The 22,206-nt window shown below is 48.7% G+C and overlaps 1 protein-coding gene across 1 annotated transcript in view; it reads left to right on the forward strand.

Annotated features, from left to right (window-relative positions):
• Nucleotides 1-1,936: 1,936 nt before the first annotated feature.
• Nucleotides 1,937-22,206, forward strand: part of LOC137537288 (uncharacterized) — a 96,635-nt gene continuing 76,365 nt past the window's right edge. Inside the window, exons 1-3 of the mRNA XM_068259366.1 lie at nt 1,937-2,010; nt 6,957-8,142; nt 9,330-10,354. Coding sequence (XP_068115467.1) covers nt 7,035-8,142; nt 9,330-10,354 — 2,133 coding nt within the window. The 5' untranslated portion in view covers nt 1,937-2,010; nt 6,957-7,034. The remainder of the gene's footprint in view (nt 2,011-6,956; nt 8,143-9,329; nt 10,355-22,206) is intronic.

The raw sequence follows: 22,206 nt of genomic DNA on the forward strand, positions 1-22,206 counted from the left end.
CAGAGGATGATGAGCAAGGTGTTTCTTTGGGGGAGGAGGAGGAGGAGGAGGAGGGGACAGCGGCAGGAGAACAACCTCAGCAGGCATCGCAAGGGGCTTGTGCTGCTCAACCTTCCCGTGGTATTGTTCGCGGCTGGGGGGAGGAGGTTGACTTACCTGACGTCACTGAGGAAGAGCAAGAGGAGATGGAGGGTACTGGATCTGACTTTGTGCAGATGTCGTCTTTTATGCTGTCCTGCCTGTTGAGGGACCCCCGTATAAAAAACCTCAAGGGGAATGAGCTGTACTGGGTGGCCACACTACTAGACCCTCGGTACAGGCACAAAGTGGCGGACCTGTTACCAACTCACCGGAAGGTGGAAAGGATGCAGCACATGCAGAACCAGCTGTCAACTATGCTTTACAATGCCTTTAAGGGTGATGTGACGGCACAATGCCAGCAAGGTACCACTGCCACTAATCCTCCTCCCGTGTCCACGCAGTCAAAGACAGGACGCTCCAGCGATCTCATGGTGATGTCGGACATGCGGACGTTCTTTAGTCCAACGCCTCGCCGTAGCCCTTCCGGATCCACCCTCCACCAACGCCTGGAACGGCAGGTAGCCGACTACCTGGCCTTAAGTGTGGATGTAGACACTGCTGTGAACAGCGATGAGGAACCCTTGATCTACTGGGTGTGCAGGCTTGACCTGTGGCCAGAGCTGTCCCAATTTGCCATCCAACTTCTCTCCTGCCCTGCCGCAAGCGTCCTGTCAGAAAGGACCTTCAGCGCAGCTGGAGGCATTGTCACAGAGAAGAGAAGTCGCCTAAGTCACAAAAGTGTTAAGTACCTCACCTTTATCAAAATGAATGAGGCATGGATCCCGGAGGGCTGCTGCCCGCCCCAAGACTAAGTCAGTCCCCGCACACACAGCATCTCTGCATGCACGCCGTGTGACTGGCTGCCTGGCCTGCCCCAAGAAGACTAAGTCGCTCCCAGTCCCTCCACACAGCATGTCTGCCTGCAGGCCGCTTGACTACCTTCTCCGCCACCACCAACAGGGTCCGGGACTCCAGGCGGATTGCTGAATTTTTTAGGCCGCTGCTAGCAGCGGCCGCTGTAATAATTTTTCTGGTGCGTGTACATGACTGCCTAATTTTTCTGGCTGCACTGCGGGCAGCTGCAACAACAAAAGAAAAGGCATGTACATGCGCCCATTCCCCTTCGTGATCATTACCTTGCCGTGGTGAAGGGGCTTGCGTATCACAATGAAGCAATGACCGGCGCCTAGATGAGTGTCTCGGGGGGCACACCCACGATAATAAGGTCGTTGCCTCATTGTGGTCAGACCAAATTTGATCAGCTGGACAGTCACTGTTCTGTCATTCAGCTACATCAGCCAGGCGACCATATGGGCTGTAAAGCCACCAAAACCTGCACTCTCGCCATGGTGCGCACCAGTCCAGCACGGCCGTCACTACACAAACAGCTGTTTGCGCTGCGTTACACGGTGAGTTTGGTGTGTCAGTGTGAAGCAGTACCTTAATTACACTACCTGATTGATGTATACACATGCAAGATGTTTGAAAGCACTTTAGGCCTGTCATTTAGCATTCAATGTGATTTCTGCCCTTAAAACGCTGCATTGTGTCAAATCCAGATTTTTCCCGGGGACTTTTGGCATGTATCCCACTCCGCCATGCCCCCCTCCAGGTGTTAGACCCCTTGAAACATCTTTTCCATCACTTTTGTGGCCAGCATAATTATTTTTTTTTTTCAAAGTTCGCATCTCCATTGAAGTCTATTGCGGTTCGCGAACTTTAACGCGAACCGAACCTTCCGCAGAAGTTCAATAACCAGGTTCGCGAACCTAAAATCGGAGGTTCGGCCCAACTCTAGTAATTTCACAACCAGAGGCTGCAGTTTGCCCATTTACCACAAGATGGCAACCTTGCACAGACAGGAAGTATTACATGCGGTAACACAGTAAGAGGAGAAGTTGCAGGAAGTGGTGGGACGCGTTAGAAGAGGTATTTGTGTGATTGTTGTTATATATCGGGCAGATCAGAGGTCGGGGTGGAAATTGTGTTACAGAGGAGGTCATAGTACATCTGTCACCATCCTGATCATCCCCCTTGAAGTAACTGCCACACAAGAGACTTTTATATAACTGCTTTGATTTCTAGCGGCCCCCCTTCATGTGCCATAGATTATGGCTGCCATATTACCTTCCGAGTAATAATTCAATTCAGTCACATCACAGAGACAAGAGCATCGCCATTATCCTCCAGTATGTAATGTCCCCCACCCCAGTAATGCCATTTCTCCCCCAGTATAGCCATGTCCTCTCCTGTGTCCCCCAGCATTGCCATTATCCTCCAGTATGTAATGTCCCCCCACCCCAGTAATGCTATTTCTCCCCAGTATAGCCATGTCCCCCCTGTGTCCCCCAGCATTGCCATTATCCTCCAGTATGTAATGTCCCCCGCCCCAGTAATGCCATTTCTCTCCCAGTATAGCCATGTCCCCCCTGTGTCCCCCAGCATTGCCATTATCCCCCAGTATGTAATGTCCCCCACCCCAGTAACGCCATTTCTCCCCAGTATAGCCATGTCCTCCCTGTGTCCCCCAGCATTGCCATTATCCTCCAGTATGTAATGTCCCCCACCCCAGTAATGCCATTTCTCCCCCAGTATAGCCATGTCCCCCCTGTGTCCCCCAGCATTGCCATTATCCTCCAGTATGTAATGTCCCCCACCCCAGTAACGCCATTTCTCCCCAGTATAGCCATGTCCTCTCCTGTGTCCCCCAGCATTGCCATTATCCTCCAGTATGTAATGTACCCCCACCCCAGTAATGCCATTTCTCCCCCAGTATAGCCATGTCCCCCCTGTGTCCCCCAGCATTGCCATTATCCTCCAGTATGTAATGTCCCCCACCCCAGTAATGCCATTTCTCCCCCAGTATAGACATGTCCTCCCTGTGTCCCCCAGCATTGCCATTATCCTCCAGTATGTAATGTCCCCCACCCCAGTAATGCCATTTCTCCCCCAGTATAGACATGTCCTCCCTGTGTCCCCCAGCATTGCCATTACCCTCCAGTATGTAATGTCCCCCACCCCAGTAATGCCATTTCTCCCCCAATATAGCCATGTCCTCCCTGTGTCCCCCAGCATTGCCATTATCCTCCAGTATGTAATGTCCCCTCACCCCAGTAATGCCATTTCTCCCCCAGTATAGCCATGTCCTCCCTGTGTCCCCCAGCATTGCCATTATCCTCCAGTATGTAATGTCCCCCACCCCAGTAATGCCATTTCTCCCCCAGTATAGCCATGTCCTCCCTGTGTCCCCCAGCATTGCCATTATCCTCCAGTATGTAATGTCCCCACCCCAGTAATGCCATTTCTTTCCCAGTATAGCCATGTTCCCCCCTGTGTCCCCCAGCATTACCACTATCCTCCAGCATGTAATGTCCCCCACCCCAGTAATGCCATTTCTTTCCCAGTATAGCCATGCCCCCCCTGTGTCCCCCAGCATTGCCATTATCCTCCAGTATGTAATGTCCCCCCACCCCAGTAATGCCATTTCTCCCCCAGTATAGCCATGTCCTCCCTATGTCCCCCAGCATTGCCATTATCCTCCAGTATGTAATGTTCCCAACCCCAGTAATGCCATTTCTCCCCCAGTATAGCCATGTCCCCCCTGTGTCCCCCAGCATTGCCATTATACTCCAGTATGTAATGTCCCCACCCCAGTAATGCCATTTCTCCCCCAGTATAGCCATGTCCCCCCTGTGTCCCCCAGCATTGCCATTATCCTCCAGTATGTAATGTCCCCATCCCAGTAATGCCATTTCTCCCCCAGTATAGCCATGTCCTCCCTGTGTCCCCCAGCATTGCCATTATCCTCCAGTATGTAATGTCCCCCCACCCCAGTATTGCCATTTCTCCCCCAGTATAGCCATGTCCCCCCTGTGTCCCCCAGCATTACCATTATTCTCCAGTATGTAATGTCCCCCACCCCAGTATTGCCATTTCTCCCCCAGTATAGCCATGTCCTCCCTGTGTCCCCCAGCATTGCCATTATCCTCCAGTATGTAATGTCCCCTCACCCCAGTATTGCCATTTCTCCCCCAGTATAGCCATGTCCTCCCTGTGTCCCCCAGCATTGCCATTATCCTCCAGTATGTAATGTTCCCCACCCCAGTAATGCTATTTCTCCCCCAGTATAGCCATGTCCTCCCTGTGTCCCCCAGCATTGCCATTATCCCCCAGTATGTAATGTCCCCCCACCCCAGTAATGCCATGTCCCCCACCCCAGTATAGCCATGTCCCTCTGTGTCCCCCAGCATTGCCATTATCCTCCAGTATGTAATGTCCCCACCCCAGTAATGCCATTTCTCCCCCAGTATAGCCGTTTCCCCCAGCATTGCCATTATCCCCCAGTATGTAATGTTCCCCACCCCAGTAATGCCATTTCTCCCCCAGTATAGCCATGTCCCTCTGTGTCCCCCAGCATTGCCATTATCCTCCAGTATGTAATGTCCTCACCCCAGTAATGTAATTTCTCCCCCAGTATAACCATGTCCCCTCTGTGTCCCCCAGCATTGCCATTATCCTCCAGTATGTAATGTCCCCCACCCCAGTAATGCCATTTCTCCCCCAGTATAGCCATGTCCATCCTGTGTCCCCCAGCATTGCCATTATCCTCCAGTATGTAATGTTCCCCACCCCAGTAATGCCATTTCTCCCCCAGTATAGCCATGTCCCCCTGTGTCCCCCAGCATTGCCATTATCCCCCAGTATGTAATGTCCCCCCACCCCAGTATAGCCATGTCCTCCACGGGCGGAGCCTGTTGATGAATTGACAAGCCACAGGTAAATAGCTGGCTAGTGAGAAGCAGAATGTCGCGAGCCTGGCAGTATTTTGCAGTAGGACAGCAGAGCTGGGGGGGGGGGGGGGGGGGCAGCAGCAGAAGGACACAGAGGCAGGTCATTGTGCACAGGACAAGTCTCTGTGTCCTATTTAGATTTGAAAATGCCGCCTCGGGTTCTCTTTAAAGACAGATAAGATAACTCTCTCACCGTGAAAACGTATCTCTACACCTTAATAAGAAAAGCTTCTTTAGTTAAATAACACTGATCGAGGTGTGCTGGTAACTTTGCCTTCGCCTTATTATCTCCAGCATGATCTTAGTGAATTGAGGCCATTGATTTTCATCTGCATTCTATTTGTGAAACGGAGGAAAGATGGCCATACATCAGGCAACTTGGCCGATCGACCATCCAATTCCATTATTATAATCGAATTGGATGAAAATTGGTGCCACCAAGCGCATGCCCAACTGTCAAAGCTACCATTTTCAGGACAGAAATTGATTGCATGGTCGAACGCGGCGCACGCCGCAAGATGTCGGGCCGAAGTTGGTTGGTCAGGTATGTGGCGGTACGGCGATGATTTCTGGAATGAGCAATGAGACGATGAAACGCCCCCCCCCCCCCCCCCCCGCAACTACCGCCGCAATGTATAATGTGCTACCTCCGTGTGTGCATTTATATGTTACCTTGTCCTGTAACAGCCTCCGCGCAGTGTCCGTAACCTCCGAACACGCCACTGGCACATAGCGTCTGATATATTTACTTTCCTCGCACCTGTGCAGTAGAGCGAACCCGATCGGACTCAGCTGCTACTGCACCTGCACAAGAGTGCGGTAGATAAACATTTACCATATTTTTCGTCTTATAAGATGCACTTTTTCACCCCCAAAAGTGGGGCGAAAAGCCCCTGTGGTTTTTGGATCTATTGCAAAAAAATGTGTGTGTGTACATGGTTGCGCGTTCGCAATCGCATACGCGCAATGCAAAAACGCATAGAAAAGGGGTGTTTTTGGTGCGTCTTAAAAGGCGAAAAATACAATACCTCTTTGGTGTTTGGGGGCTGCCAGTGCTGGATTCCCGAAAGGTGAATCCTTATTAGGATCCGGAGGTTCCCTTCCCCCGGTTTCCACAGGGATGTCTTTTTTGTTACAGATCCTCTTCAACTAAATGAATTACTTTCGCACGTCGCACTTTAATGCTCTTTTATGATTTCATCTGCTAAATAATATATGTTTTGCATGCAGTCAATTATCTGTTGGCCGGCGCATACAATCTGTTAGATGTCTGTTAGTTACGGTTTTCTGGATGTGAGAGGTCCAGAGCCTGGGTGTGAGAGGTCCAGGCCCACCTGCACTCCCCTCCAGGTTTCGCGCATTGGCCTTGGGGCCCCGGCCAGTGAGAGAGGTCCGGGGCCCCTGGCCATCGTGCGAACAAATCGTGTGTTTTTAAACGTTTTCTTTCAGCTCTAGGACATGGCGGACAGGTGAGCGGTTAGGGAGGGACCCCTGTGGGAGGGATGCCTGCACGGGGCGGTCCTGCTAGCGACGCAATCTTGCGATGGCGTCCAACTGAAGCCTCCCACCTGAATGCTAATGGCTGCTAGATGTGGTATGGCAGGTAAAGGGTGTATGACAGTGCATGCTGATTGGCTGACGAGCACCTGCTGACCACTTTAAATGTAGCTGGATGCATGTACTGCTGTGTTCTATTGCTTGTGTGTGTTGGATGTCTGTTAGTTACAGGAATTTGGTTTGGCTGTTTCATACGCCGGAGTCGTTTTGGGAATATTGGGGTTGATGCGCTAACTTGCGGTAATGTTGTTGTACGCAGACAGCGTATGGCAATATTCTCCTCACTATCAGCAGTATGTACCGCAGATCGCACTAGTAGCGGAACTTACCGTACACGCTGCCGGTAGTAATCATAATATTGCTGTGTGCTGTCTGTGCCCAACAACATTATCGCACGTTACGCTACTAGTGCGACCCACAGTACACACTGCCAATAGTGAGGATAATATTGCCCTTAGTTAATGCATCAAAGCCGTTGTGTTACTTCTGTGTTCACTATTTAAATAATCAATTGTTTTGTGCATTTAGGGTGGAGAACGAATACATTTAAATGCTGTGGTTAAAGAGGAAGAAGAATAGACATATGTGAGGAGTGATCAGCAGTCTATGGAGGAGGGTGACATGATGACAAGTAAAGAGGAAGAAGAAGAGACGTATGTGAGGAGTGATCAGCAGTCTATGGAGGAGAGTGACATGATGAGGACAATTAAAGAGGAAGAAGAAGAGATGTATGTGAGGAGTGATCAGCAGTCTGTGGAGGAGGGAGACATGATGAGGACAATTAAAAAGGAAGAAGAAGAGACGTATGTGAGGAGTGATCAGCAGTCTGTGGAGGAGGGAGACATGATGAGGACAATTAAAAAGGAAGAAGAAGAGATGTATGTGAGGAGTGATCAGCAGTCTATGGAGGAGGGTGACATGATGAGGACAATTAAAAAGGAAGAAGAAGAGATGTATGTGAGGAGTGATCAGCAGTCTATGGAGGAGGGTGACATGATGAGGACAAGTAAAGAGGAAGAAGAAAAGACATATGTGAGGAGTGATCAGCAGTCTATGGAGGAGGGTGACATGATGAGGACAAGTAAAAAGGAAGAAGAAGAGATGTATGTGAGGAGTGATCAGCAGTCTATGGAGGAGGGTGACATGATGAGGACAAGTAAAAAGGAAGAAGAAGAGACGTATATGAGGAGTGATCAGCAGACTATGGAGGAGGGTGACATGATGAGGACAAGTAAAGAGGAAGAAGAAGAGACATATGTGAGGAGTGATCAGCAGTCTATGGAGAAGGGAGACCTGATGAGGACATGTAAAGAGGAAGAAGAAGAGACATATGTGAGGAGTGATCAGCAGTCTATGGAGGAGGGAGGCATGATGAGGACAAGTAAAGAGGAAGAAGAAGAGACGTATGTGAGGAGTGATCAGCAGTCTATGGAGGAGGGTGACATGATGAGGACAAGTAAAGAGGAAGAAGAAGAGACATATGTGAGGAGTGATCAGCAGTCTATGGAGGAGGGTGACATGATGAGGACATGTAAAGAGGAAGAAGAAGAGACGTATGTGAGGAGTGATCAGCAGTCTATGGAGGAGGGTGACCTGATGAGGACAAGTAAAGAGGAAGAGGAGACGTATGTGAGAAGTGATCAGCAGTCTATGGAGGAGAGTGACATGATGAGGACATCTAATGAGGAAGATGTTATTACAGGGATGAGCATTGGTGAGTGATAAAAATGATATATTTACTACTGCTTTTCTGCAGCCCTTATTCCTTGTGCCTTTTTTTGCATAGCTTTGCATACAGTACCTTGACCTTTTATTACACCTGGCATGTATATCAGGATAATGGAACTTTCTTGCAGAGGAATCCCAGTAAAATCAGCCATTATGAGGATCCTCAGTGTGGCGGATTCCCTGTAGACATCTGTTGTACAGAACATTGCTGGTCAGTCTCACTGTTGTTACTCCTCAGGTGGGAAGCTGGAAATATAAACAAATGATGGTGCAGAATGTTGTAGAATAGGAGGCGCGGTCACTGACACCCAGGAGTGACTAAGTGACAGGGCAGCTCCGCCCACAATAGTAGTGACCACCGTGTACCAGCTTCAGCCAACTATACTGCCAATACCAATGTAGTACCACAGCCGGCTACACCGGGATAACACAATCAGCTCACCAGAATATTGGGCAGAAATAAACATCTATATATAAAGCTGCAGATCCGGCCCTCAGAGTCCTTAGCATTGCATCACTTCATATCCACATTACTGTAAACTCAGCACAATGCCCACATAGTGTAAATCCCCCAGTATAGCAGAGATACACAGAATTGCACTCGCATGCAGCGCCTGTACAGTAACCAGTCCATGTTCTGGGACCACATCCGGCCAAGTGTCTCAGAAATGTCATTATGAGTCCGTCTCCCAGGCCCTACCAATGTACATCGCTGCACAAATCAGCTCAGCAATGCCTGAGGATCATCATGATTGTAGATTTTACTGGGATTTGTCTGCTGGGACTGCGTTACAATATAAGGACAAAGTATTGTTTAGTCTGAATTATTGGGGTTACATTGGTGACTGAGAGACTGGAGGGGGCTGATTACCTATATAGTGTAACTTTTATTAAGCCAAAGCTATTGGCCGCCTGTAATGAGCACAACCTTCTGCAGTTCTCTGTCAGGCTGATAACTAGTGATGGTCAGTGACATGCCAATAACTCTGAGATGGTGCAAATTGTATGCTAATTATATGCAAAGTTATGCAGCTGCTGCATTTGGTCCATTTCCAATCTGCATAAACTTTGCACCAACTTGGAACTATCAGCAGCTCACTGACCCTCCCTAATGATAATTGTTCCCCCCTCAGAATTCTCTAACAGGAAGTGATGATGTTTCTCTATTTGCAGCGCGGAGTCCTGGCATCAGGAACCTCTCAGAGACTCGTCTCTCTGTATCCACAGACTGTACAACGGATGATGATGTCACTGGACAAGAGTCTCCTGCAGATATCCTGGTGACCCCAAATATTTCCCCAGACACCCCTCACCTGTCTAACCCTGAGGAACCTCATACCCAGCACAGCTCTCCCCCTGCTGGAGGGTCTTATTCCTGTTCCACGTGTGGGAAATGTTTTGTGCAGAAATCACATCTTGTCATACATGAGAGATCTCACACTGGTGAGAAGCCCTATTCATGTGCTGAGTGTGGGAAATGTTTTGCAGTGAAAGGAAACCTTGTCATGCATGAGAGATCTCACACTGGTGAGAAGCCCTATTCATGTGCTGAGTGTGGGAAATGTTTTGCACACAAATCAAATCTTGTCATACATGAGAGATATCACACTGGTGAGAAACCCTATTCATGTGCTGAGTGTGGGAAATGTTTTGCACAAAAATCAGCTCTTCTCAGACATGAGAGATCTCACGCTGGTGAGAAGCCCTATTCATGTGCTGAGTGTGGGGAATGTTTTAGTGCTAAATCAAGTCTTGTCAGTCATGAGCGATCTCATACTGGTGAAAAATCCTATTCATGTGCTGAGTGTGGGAAAGGGTTTAGGCGTAAATCAGAACTTATCGGACATGAGAGATCTCACACTGGTGTGAAGCCCTATTCATGTACTGAGTGTGGGAAATGTTTTGGACATAAATCATTACTTGTCGCACATGAGAGATCTCACACTGGCGAGAAGCCCTATACATGTACTGAGTGTGGGAAATGTTTTGGGTGTAAAGCAAATCTTGTCAGACATAAGAGATGTCACACTGGTGTAAAGCCCTATTCATGTGCTGAGTGTGGGAAATGTTTTGGTAATAGCTCACATCTTGTTAGGCATGAGAGGTTTCACGGTAGGGAGAAGCCTTATGCATGTGCTGAGTGTGGGAAATGTTTTATACAGAAATCAGACCTTGTCAGGCATGAGAAAACTCACTGTTGAGAAGCCCTGTTCATGTGCTGAGTGTGGGAAATGTTTTGAGTGTAAATAACTGCATGTGAGACATTTGTGTACTTAGTGTGGGAAATGGTTTGGCCATATGTGTTCTTTTTCAATGTTTGTTGTACTTCTTGCAAAGTGCAATTGGCAGCATTTTACACAGAATCTCGAGGATTCTTTCTTGCTTCCCAGTGCATTGAATTGTTCAACAAACCAATGAGCCTGACTTGTCTGTGAAAGATATGCCTAAGCAGCTGATGGCGACCGGTACTTAATTCTGCACCATGACGACTTCTAAATTGGAAGAGGTGAAGGGAGAGGTTGGCCTATGGTGGGAAGATTTACACAATCTTTATAAGGACACTGGACACGGGGGGAGGGGAGTACTTATTTTTACCTTAAAGGACAACTATTAAAGTGGCTGGATAGTGTAATGGTTAAGGGCTCTGCCTCTGACACAGGAGACCAGGGTTCGAATCTCAGCTCTGCCTGTTCAGTAAGCCAGCACCTATTCAGCAGGAGACCTTAGGCAAGTCTCTCTAACACTGCTACTGCCTATAGAGCGCGTCCTAGTGGCTGCAGCTCTGGTGCTTTGAGTCCGCCAGGAGAAAAGCGCTATATAAGTGTTTGTTTGTAAAGTTAACTAAAACTCTGAATGCCCCATATATTTCCAGTAATGAATAACAAATAGCAATACAACGGTTTTTTAAAAAATCTTTTCATGTTTTATATGAAGAAAATGACATTTATAGAGAACGTTTCTCACTGTATGCATTATTATTGAGGACTGTGTCCAGAACATCCAGCATACAGAAACAATCCTCACTGTCTCTAATCCTGTGACTGGAATCTGTTCAGAATGATAGAAAGCAGAAATATAGCCTCAGCATTGTGTGTAACTAACGCATCAGCTGCTCCCATGTCTCCGCAGTGTATAGTAAACAGAGATCACAGACAGGAAGAGCTAATTTTGAATTGGGGGGGGGGGGGGGGGGTTAAAGAGACGCTGAAGTGAAAAAAATTGATGATGATTTATATGTGCAGTACAGCTAAGAAATAAAACATTAGGAGCCGAGACATAAGCCTAATGTTGTTTCCGGTACAGGAAGAGTTAAGAAACTCCAGTTGTTATCTATGCAAAAAGAGCCATTGAGCTCCACAACTTTCAAAGTCGCAGAGAGCTCTGTCTTCATAAGCTTGTTATCTCAACTGTTAGTCATTGTATTGTTTTTTTCTCTCCACAGGACAGGTCAAAAGTTCACTGGCCTGCTCTGTAAAATCATTTAGAATGCTGAGTAGTGTGTAAACTGCAAATATTAGGCAATGTTATAAAAAACACTATATACCTGAAAATAAAAAAATATGAGAATATTTTCTTTGCTTCTAATATTCTAGTTATTATCTGCACTACACAACCAATTCATTATATCATTTTTTTTTTTTTGCTTCAGTGTCTCTTTAAGTCAAGCAATAAAGTACAGGTCCTTCTCTTCAGATCCTACCTTTGTAGCTGAAACATTTCTCAGCTGTTCTTATATTATCTGTAAGAAAGCAGTCAGGGCAGAAACAACAGTAAATCATTCCTCTGAATAGTAACAGAGAAGTGGAACCTATCCACATGGTACAGCTCTGGCCCTGATGCCAACTTTGTTACAAACAGCTGATAAACAAGGCATTTTATTCACACAGGCTGTGATGAGCGACTTCTGAAAAGCTTTCTATTGTTGCTGGCTAAAAGCTCTATAAGCATGAGGTGTTTACAGAATCACAGTTTCTTTGATAGTGCCTCTTTAAAGTGGATCTGAGATGAACTTTTACTCATTGCATAATGGTGTTCCTTTCCTATTGTTTATAGGGCATTCCTCAAGCCAAATCCTTTTCTGTTTTAATACTCGAATTCCCTATAAACTAAACAAGCCTCACCCACAGGTTTTCAGAGAGCCTTGGCAGTAGCAAGGGCTCATGGGAGGAGGGGGAGGTATTACTAGCCAGAGATTTCAGAGGCAGAGGGGAGGAGGGGGGATTAGGTTTTTTTTCACAGTCTGAGTGCTGAAGATACAGATAAGCCTGCCTGTGTGTAATGTTTACAAACAACATGGCTGCTGTCGTATCACAGGAAGAAATAATCATATTCTATTGAAGCTGTTTGCAGCTAGATTTGCTGTGTAAACTAGCTAAACTTTAGATAAGATGTTTAGACAAGTCACTTGTTATAGTTAGTTTTTCATCTCGGATCCGCTTAAATTATAAGGAAGGTTAATTCAGGAGATAAAATGCTAAGGAGCATTACATTTATAAGATAAAGAGATAAGGTAACCACGTAAATGCAGTGTGTTCTATATGAGACGGTGTCCTGCCGCGTGGCCCCGCCTACTCCTGTTCTGCCTTCTCTCCATTGGCTCTGCCCTGCTATACAGCCCAGCTCACTCTCGCATGCCACCCTGGTTGTTACACACAGCTGCCCTCCTGCCTGGACTGACTCCACATTGCTGGACGTTCGCCAGCTGAATACCCATGGTCCTTGCGGGATATGGACATTGCAGTATATGCGTCTGTACCTCAGACTGTTTACTGCTGCTCACGTCTGGATTCCCCGCTGTGACTCCGCTACTGGATGTCAGCATCACCGATCCATTCGGTGGCAATTCCATCAGAGTGTCTGAACGGCCCGGAGATGCATTGGAGTGGTGAGAACTGTACAGCAGCTTATATGGCAGCTGCTTTATGTATCAGCTTGCATGCTGCTCTTTTTTTTTGATCGGCACCTGCACATCTGTCAGTTTATGGGACAATTTGGTTGGTATTTGGAGCTGTGGAAGAGGTTTCACTTCAGCTTTACGCTTAGCTGGATTTGAGCAGATGTTCATACGCTTTAAAGAGACACTGAAGTGCAAAAATAAATTGATATAATGAATTGTATGTGTAGCACAGATAATTACTAGAACATTAGTAGCAAAGAAAATAGTCTCATATTTTTAATTTCATTTAAATAGTTTTTTATAACATTGCATCATTCTCTAATATTTGTAGTTTACACATTACACTCAGCATTCTAAATGATTTCACAGAGCAGGCTTGTGAACTTTTGAACTTTACAGAAAAAACAAATTATAATGACAGACAGTTGAGATAATAAGCTTCAGAAGACAGAGCTTTCTGTGACTTTGAAAGTCATGGAGCTCAATGGCTCTGTTGCATAGATAACAACTGGAGTTTCTTAACTCTTCCTGTACTGGAAACAATATTAGACTTATGTCTCTGCTCCTAATGTTTTATTTCTTAGCTGTACTGCACATACAAATTATTGTATCATACGTTTATTTTCACTTCAGATTCCCTTTAAACATTACTTGGATAGGCTGGCCAGCTGGCTGTTGTGTATGGCTGTTGCATGTGTGATGGGATGGCCATACCATGCTGCTTTTAGGTAGTTTTACATAGTGTGGTTTGCTCAATAAAACAATTTTGATATTTTGATTAGATTTGGATTCTCGTATTTATTTCGATTCCTGCAGTCCTATTACCTCTCCCATTTGTGTTGTTGTGATTAATATGCTGTAAGGACCTCTTCCCCTTTCCTGTATTTGCAAAGAGTTTACCAGACTCGTTGCCGAATTTAGAAAAGGTCCAATCAGATCTTGCCCTCCAGAACATGGCGTACCTGTCGTAACAGAGACCAGAACCGCATTAGCATCCAACCATGCTGGTCTGGAAGTCTCCATCATGTCAGCAATAGTTATGATCACAGATATGCAAATTCTTCAGAGTTGATGCAAATGTATGCAAATTTTTATGCAAATATATGCCGCTTGAAAATGGACCAGTCCGTTTAAACCTGGGTTCAAATTGATTGGTCTGTTTTCAAACTGCATACATTTGCATTAACATTTGCATAACTTCAGAAGAATTTTCATCTCATTGATCATCCTAGTCAGCAATGTAATCCAAATCTGTCACCCTGGACCTGGAAGCGGATTTAGAATAATCGGAGTGTGCCCTTTTCTTTAGTCTCCTCTCATACGCAATGATTTCCCCTCTCAGCACCACTTTAGCAGCTTCCCAGAACAGCATTGTATCTTGTGCATGCCTAAAGTTATTTCTAGCATAGTCCAACCACCAGCTCTCTAACTGATCAAGACAATCCTCGCCCTCCACTAACTGACTGGGGAATTTCCAATCCTCGCCCTGCACTAACTGGGGTATTTCCAATCCTCGCCCTGTACTAACTGACCGGGGAATTTCCAATCCGATCGCTCAACTGATACTGAAGACCCAAAGACAACGGGGAATGTTCCAAAATCGCTATAAAAGAAATCTCAGAATTGCTCACTATTCACATGGTGTACGCATCAGCAAAAGATAGATCTCTCCGCAATAGGGAGTCATGTATTGGGGAATAAAAGGAATCGATGCACTGGATGTAAATTAGGAGATGATTGGATACAGGTGTTTGGGCTGGAGGTGAGATACAGGAATTCTGGGGGGGAGAGGGGGACAGGTTATTGTTATATGTGTTACAGTCACTGCTATAGACACCCCAATACCTCAGTGCTGCACCCCAAATGTAAATTAGGAGATGATTGGATACAGGTGTTTGGGCTTAAAGAGGAACTCCAGTGAAAATAATTTAATATAAAAAGTTGCTTAATTTTTACAATAATTATGTATACATGATTTAGTCAGAGTTTGCTCATTGTAAAATCTTTCCTCTCCTAGATTCACATTCTGACATGTATTACATGGTGACATTGTTACTGTGGGCAGATTATGTAGCTGTTCTGGCTTTAACAGACAGCTATAAACAGCCATTTCCTGTGTGTGTCATTGTTACATTGTGGCAGTTTGCCCAGAGTACCGTAGGGTACCAGAGCCTCTTGTGGGAGGGGTTTCAGCACAAAATCAGTCATACAGCGCCCCCTGATGGTCTGTTTGTGAAAATCATTATATTTTTCATGTAAAAGTGGGTATCAGCTACTGATTGGGATAAAGTTCAATTCTTGGTCGGAGTTTCTCTTTAAGGTGAGATACAGGAATTCTGGGGTGGAGAGGGGGACAGGTTATTGTTATGTGTTACAGTCACTGCTATAGACACCCCAATGCCTCAGTGCTGCACCCCAAATGTAAATTAGAAGGAGATGATTGGATACAGGTGTTTGGGATTGAGGTGAGATACAGGAATTCTGGGGTGGAGAGGGGGACAGGTTATTGTTATATGTGTTACAGTCACTGCTATAGACACCCCAATGCCTCAGTGCTGTACCCCAAATGTAAATTAGAAGGAGATGATTGGATACAGGTGTTTGGGATTGAGGTGAGATACAGGAATTCTGGGGTGGAGAGGGGGGCAGGTTATTGTTACATGTGTTACAATCACTGCTATAGACACCCCAACGCCTCAGTGCTGCACCCCAGATGTAAATTAGAAGCAGATGATTGGATACAGGTGTTTGGGCTGGAGGTGAGATACAGGAATTCTGGGGTGGAGAGGGGGACAGGTTATTGTTATATGTGTTACAATCACTGCTATAGACACCCCAATGCCTCAGTGCTGCACCCCAAATGTAAATTAGGAGATGATTAGATACAGGTGTTTGGGCTGGAGGTGAGATACAGGAATTCTGGGGTGGAGAGGGGGGCAGGTTATTGTTACATGTGTTACAATCACTGCTATAGACACCCCAACGCCTCAGTGCTGCACCCCAGATGTAAATTAGAAGCAGATGATTGGATACAGGTGTTTGGGCTGGAGGTGAGATACAGGAATTCTGGGGAGGAGAGGAGGACAGGTTATTGTTATATGTGTTACAGTCACTGCTATAGACACACCAATGCCTCAGTGCTGCACCCCAAATGTAAATTAGAAGATGATTGGATACAGGTGTTTGGGCTGGAGGTGAGATACAGGAATTCTGGGGTGGAGAGGGGGACAGGTTATTGTTATATGTGTTACAATCACTGCTATAGACACCCCAATGCCTCAGTGCTGCACCCCAAATGTAAATTAGGAGATGATTGGATACAGGTGTTTGGGCTGGAGGTGAGATACAGGAATTCTGGGGTGGAGAGGGGGACAGGTTATTGTTATATGTGTTACAGTCACATGCTATAGACACCCCAATGCCTCAGTGCTGCACCCCAGATGTAAATTAGGAGATGATTGGATACAGGTGTTTGGGCTGGAGGTGAGATACAGGAATCCTGGGGTGGAGAGGGGGACAGGTTATTGTTATGTGTTACAATGACTGCTATAGGCACCCCAATGCCTCAGTGCTGCACCCCAGATGTAAATTAGGAGATGATTGGATACAGGTGTTTGGGGTGGAGGTGAGATACAGGAATTCTGGGGTGGAGAGGAGGACAGGTTATTGTTATATGTGTTACAATCACTGCTATAGAAACCCCAATGCCTCAGTGCTGCACCCCAAATGTAAATTAGGAGATGATTGGATACAGGTGTTTGGGGTGGAGGTGAGATACAGGAATTCTGGGGTGGAGAGGGGGCAGGTTATTGTTATGTGTTACAGTCACTGCTATAGACACCCCAATGCCTCAGTGCTGCTCCCCAAATGTAAATTAGGAGATGATTGGATACAGGTGTTTGGGCTGGAGGTGAGATACAGGAATTCTGGGGGGAGAGAGGGACAGGTTATTGTTATGTGTGTTACAGTCACTGCTATAGACACCCCAATGCCTCAGTGCTGCACCCCAAATGTAAATTAGGAGATGATTGGATACAGGTGTTTGGGCTGGAGGTGTGATACAGGAATTCTGGGGTGGAGAGTGGGAGAGGTTATTGTTATATGTGTTACAGTCACTGCTATAGACACCCCAATGCCTCAGTGCTGCACCCCAAATGTAAATTAGGAGATGATTGGATACAGGTGTTTGGGCTGGAGGTGAGATACAGGAATTCTGGGGTGGAGAGGGGGACAGGTTATTGTTATATGTGTTACAATCACTGCTATAGAAACCCCAATGCCTCAGTGCTGCAGTGTGGTGAGGAGACTGGTAGATCAGACTGTATATTATTTCCACAATGTTGTGTTTTGTTCCACTGCATATAATGTAAATTGCACTATTAGATGTAGTAATCAGATTTACTGTAAGAAACTGCATTGTTATAATGAATGAGGCCAGTGTAAGCTCAGTGTGTGTAGCCAGAGCTCTCTGTAACATTGCAGGCCTCAGGTTACTGTAATACATACACTGCATTGTTATAATGAATGAGGCCAGTGTAAGCTCAGTGTGTGTAGCCAGAGCTCTCTGTAACATTGCAGGTCTGTAGTCTGTCACTGGTGATGGTAAATAATATGCAAATAATTCTGAGTTGAATCAAATTTAGATTATTTTAATTTAAATGTATGCAGCATGGAAATGGACCAGTCGAGTAAAGCTGAGGTGGGATATGGTTGGTCCATTTTCAGGGTTGAGTTAGAATTTGTATTCTTAAAACAGAAGGTATTTGATGTAATTCAACTTTAAAGGAAACCTGAGACAAGTAAACGTAAAAGTTTTATACATACCTGGGGCTTCCTCCAGCCCCATCCGCACTGATCGCTCCCACACCGCCATCCTGCATCTCCTCTGTCTTCTGTACCGGGTCTTGTTACTTCCTCCAGCCCCATCCGCACTGATCGCTCCCACACCGCCATCCTGCGTCTCCTCTGTCTTCTGTACCGGGTCTTGTTACTTCCTCCAGCCCCATCCGCACTGATCGCTCCCACACCGCCATCCTGCATCTCCTCTGTCTTCTGTACCGGGTCTTGTTACTTCCTCCAGCCCCATCCGCACGGATCGCTCCCACACCGCCGTCCTGTGTCTCCTCTGTCTTCTGTACCAGGTCTTGTTACTTCCTTTAGCCCCATCCGCACTGATCGCTCCCACACCGCCGTCCTGCGTCTCCTCTGTCTTCTGTACCGGGTCTTGTTACTTCCTCCAGCCCCATCCGCACGGATCGCTCCCACACCGCCATCCTGCATCTCCTCTGTCTTCTGTACCGGGTCTTGTTACTTCCTCCAGCCCCATCCGCACTGATCGCTCCCACACCGCCATCCTGCGTCTCCTCTGTCTTCTGTACCGGGTCTTGTTACTTCCTCCAGCCCCATCCGCACGGATCGCTCCCACACCGCCATCCTGCATCTCCTCTGTCTTCTGTACCGGGTCTTGTTACTTCCTCCAGCCCCATCCGCACTGATCGCTCCCACACCGCCATCCTGCATCTCCTCTGTCTTCTGTACCGGGTCTTGTTACTTCCTCCAGCCCCATCCGCACGGATCGCTCCCACACCGCCATCCTGCATCTCCTCTGTCTTCTGTACCGGGTCTTGTTACTTCCTCCAGCCCCATCCGCACTGATCGCTCCCACACCGCCATCCTGCATCTCCTCTGTCTTCTGTACCGGGTCTTGTTACTTCCTCCAGCCCCATCCGCACTGATCGCTCCCACACCGCCATCCTGCATCTCCTCTGTCTTCTGTACCGGGTCTTGTTACTTCCTCCAGCCCCATCCGCACGGATCGCTCCCACACCGCCATCCTGCGTCTCCTCTGTCTTCTGTACCGGGTCTTGTTACTTCCTCCAGCCCCATCCGCACTGATCGCTCCCACACCGCCATCCTGCATCTCCTCTGTCTTCTGTACCGGGTCTTGTTACTTCCTCCAGCCCCATCCGCACTGATCGCTCCCACACCGCCATCCTGCATCTCCTCTGTCTTCTGTACCGGGTCTTGTTACTTCCTCCAGCCCCATCCGCACTGATCGCTCCCACACCGCCATCCTGCGTCTCCTCTGTCTTCTGTACCGGGTCTTGTTACTTCCTCCAGCCCCATCCGCACGGATCGCTCCCACACCGCCGTCCTGTGTCTCCTCTGTCTTCTGTACTGGGTCTTGTTACTTCCTCCAGCCCCATCCGCACTGATCGCTCCCACACCGCCATCCTGCGTCTCCTCTGTCTTCTGTACTGGGTCTTGTTACTTCCTCCAGCCCCATCCGCACGGATCGCTCCCACACCGCCGTCCTGTGTCTCCTCTGTCTTCTGTACCGGGTCTTGTTACTTCCTCCAGCCCCATCCGCACTGATCGCTCCCACACCGCCATCCTGCGTCTCCTCTGTCTTCTGTACCGGGTCTTGTTACTTCCTTCAGCCCCATCCGCACTGATCGCTCCCACACCGCCGTCCTGCATCTCCTCTGTCTTCTGTACCAGGTCTTGTTACTTCCTCCAGCCCCATCCGCACTGATCGCTCCCACACCGCCATCCTGCGTCTCCGCTGTCTTCTGTACCAGGTCTTGTTACTTCCTCCAGCCCCATCCGCACTGATCGCTCCCACACCGCCGTCCTGCATCTCCTCTGTCTTCTGTACCGGGTCTTGTTACTTCCTCCAGCCCCATCCGCACTGATCGCTCCCACACCGCTGTCCTGCATCTCCTCTGTCTTCTGTACCGGGTCTTGTTACTTCCTCCAGCCCCATCCTCACTGATCGCTCCCACACCGCCGTCCTGCATCTCCTCTGTCTTCTGTACCGGGTCTTGTTACTTCCTCCAGCCCCATCCTCACTGATCGCTCCCACACCGCCGTCCTGCGTCTCCTCTGTCTTCTGTACCGGGTCTTGTTACTTCCTCCAGCCCCATCCTCACTGATCGCTCCCACACCGCCGTCCTGTGTCTCCTCTGTCTTCTGTACTGGGTCTTGTTACTTCCTCCAGCCCCATCCGCACGGATCGCTCCCACACCGCCGTCCTGCGTCTCCTCTGTCTTCTGTACCGGGTCTTGTTACTTCCTCCAGCCCCATCCTCACTGATCGCTCCCACACCGCCGTCCTGCGTCTCCTCTGTCTTCTGTACCGGGTCTTGTTACTTCCTCCAGCCCCATCCTCACTGATCGCTCCCACACCGCCGTCCTGCGTCTCCTCTGTCTTCTGTACTGGGTCTTGTTACTTCCTCCAGCCCCATCCGCACTGATCGCTCCCACACCGCCATCCTGCGTCTCCTCTGTCTTCTGTACCGGGTCTTGTTACTTCCTCCAGCCCCATCCGCACTGATCGCTCCCACACCGCCATCCTGCGTCTCCTCTGTCTTCTGTACTGGGTCTTGTTACTTCCTCCAGCCCCATCCGCACTGATCGCTCCCACACCGCCGTCCTGCGTCTCCGCTGTCTTCTGTACCGGGTCTTGTTACTTCCTCCAGCCCCATCCGCACTGATCGCTCCCACACCGCCGTCCTGTGTCTCCTCTGTCTTCTGTACCGGGTCTTGTTACTTCCTCCAGCCCCATCCGCACTGATCGCTCCCACACCGCCGTCCTGTGTCTCCTCTGTCTTCTGTACCGGGTCTTGTTACTTCCTCCAGCCCCATTCGCACTGATCGCTCCCACACCGCCATCCTGCATCTCCTCTGTCTTCTGTACCGGGTCTTGTTACTTCCTCCAGCCCCATCCTCACTGATCGCTCCCACACCGCCGTCCTGTGTCTCCTCTGTCTTCTGTACCAGGTCTTGTTACTTCCTCCAGCCCCATCCTCACTGATCGCTCCCACACCGCCATCCTGCGTCTCCTCTGTCTTCTGTACCGGGTCTTGTTACTTCCTTCAGCCCCATCCGCACGGATCGCTCCCACACCGCCATCCTGTGTCTCCTCTGTCTTCTGTACCAGGTCTTGTTACTTCCTCCAGCCCCATCCTCACTGATCGCTCCCACACCGCCATCCTGCGTCTCCTCTGTCTTCTGTACTGGGTCTTGTTACTTCCTCCAGCCCCATCCGCACGGATCGCTCCCACACCGCCATCCTGCGTCTCCTCTGTCTTCTGTACTGGGTCTTGTTACTTCCTCCAGCCCCATCCGCACTGATCCCTCCCACACCGCCATCCTGCGTCTCCTCTGTCTTCTGTACCGGGTCTTGTTACTTCCTCCAGCCCCATCCGCACGGATCGCTCCCACACCGCCATCCTGCGTCTCCTCTGTCTTCTGTACTGGGTCTTGTTACTTCCTCCAGCCCCATCCGCACTGATCCCTCCCACACCGCCATCCTGCGTCTCCTCTGTCTTCTGTACCGGGTCTTGTTACTTCCTCCAGCCCCATCCGCACTGATCGCTCCCACACCGCCATCCTGCGTCTCCTCTGTCTTCTGTACTGGGTCTTGTTACTTCCTCCAGCCCCATCCGCACTGATCCCTCCCACACCGCCATCCTGCGTCTCCTCTGTCTTCTGTACTGGGTCTTGTTACTTCCTCCAGCCCCATCCGCACTGATCGCTCCCACACCGCCATCCTGCGTCTCCTCTGTCTTCTGTACTGGGTCTTGTTACTTCCTCCAGCCCCATCCGCACTGATCGCTCCCACACCGCCATCCTGCGTCTCCTCTGTCTTCTGTACTGGGTCTTGTTACTTCCTCCAGCCCCATCCGCACGGATCGCTCCCACACCGCCATCCTGCGTCTCCTCTGTCTTCTGTACCGGGTCTTGTTACTTCCTCCAGCCCCATCCGCACTGATCGCTCCCACACCGCCATCCTGCATCTCCTCTGTCTTCTGTACCGGGTCTTGTTACTTCCTCCAGCCCCATCCGCACGGATCGCTCCCACACCGCCGTCCTGTGTCTCCTCTGTCTTCTGTACTGGGTCTTGTTACTTCCTCCAGCCCCATCCGCACTGATCGCTCCCACACCGCCATCCTGCATCTCCTCTGTCTTCTGTACCGGGTCTTGTTACTTCCTCCAGCCCCATCCGCACTGATCGCTCCCACACCGCCATCCTGCGTCTCCTCTGTCTTCTGTACCGGGTCTTGTTACTTCCTCCAGCCCCATCCGCACTGATCGCTCCCACACCGCCATCCTGCGTCTCCTCTGTCTTCTGTACCGGGTCTTGTTACTT

Source organism: Hyperolius riggenbachi, chromosome 10 (genome assembly GCF_040937935.1).
Source record: "Hyperolius riggenbachi isolate aHypRig1 chromosome 10, aHypRig1.pri, whole genome shotgun sequence".
In the NCBI taxonomy this organism is placed as follows: domain Eukaryota; kingdom Metazoa; phylum Chordata; class Amphibia; order Anura; family Hyperoliidae; genus Hyperolius; species Hyperolius riggenbachi.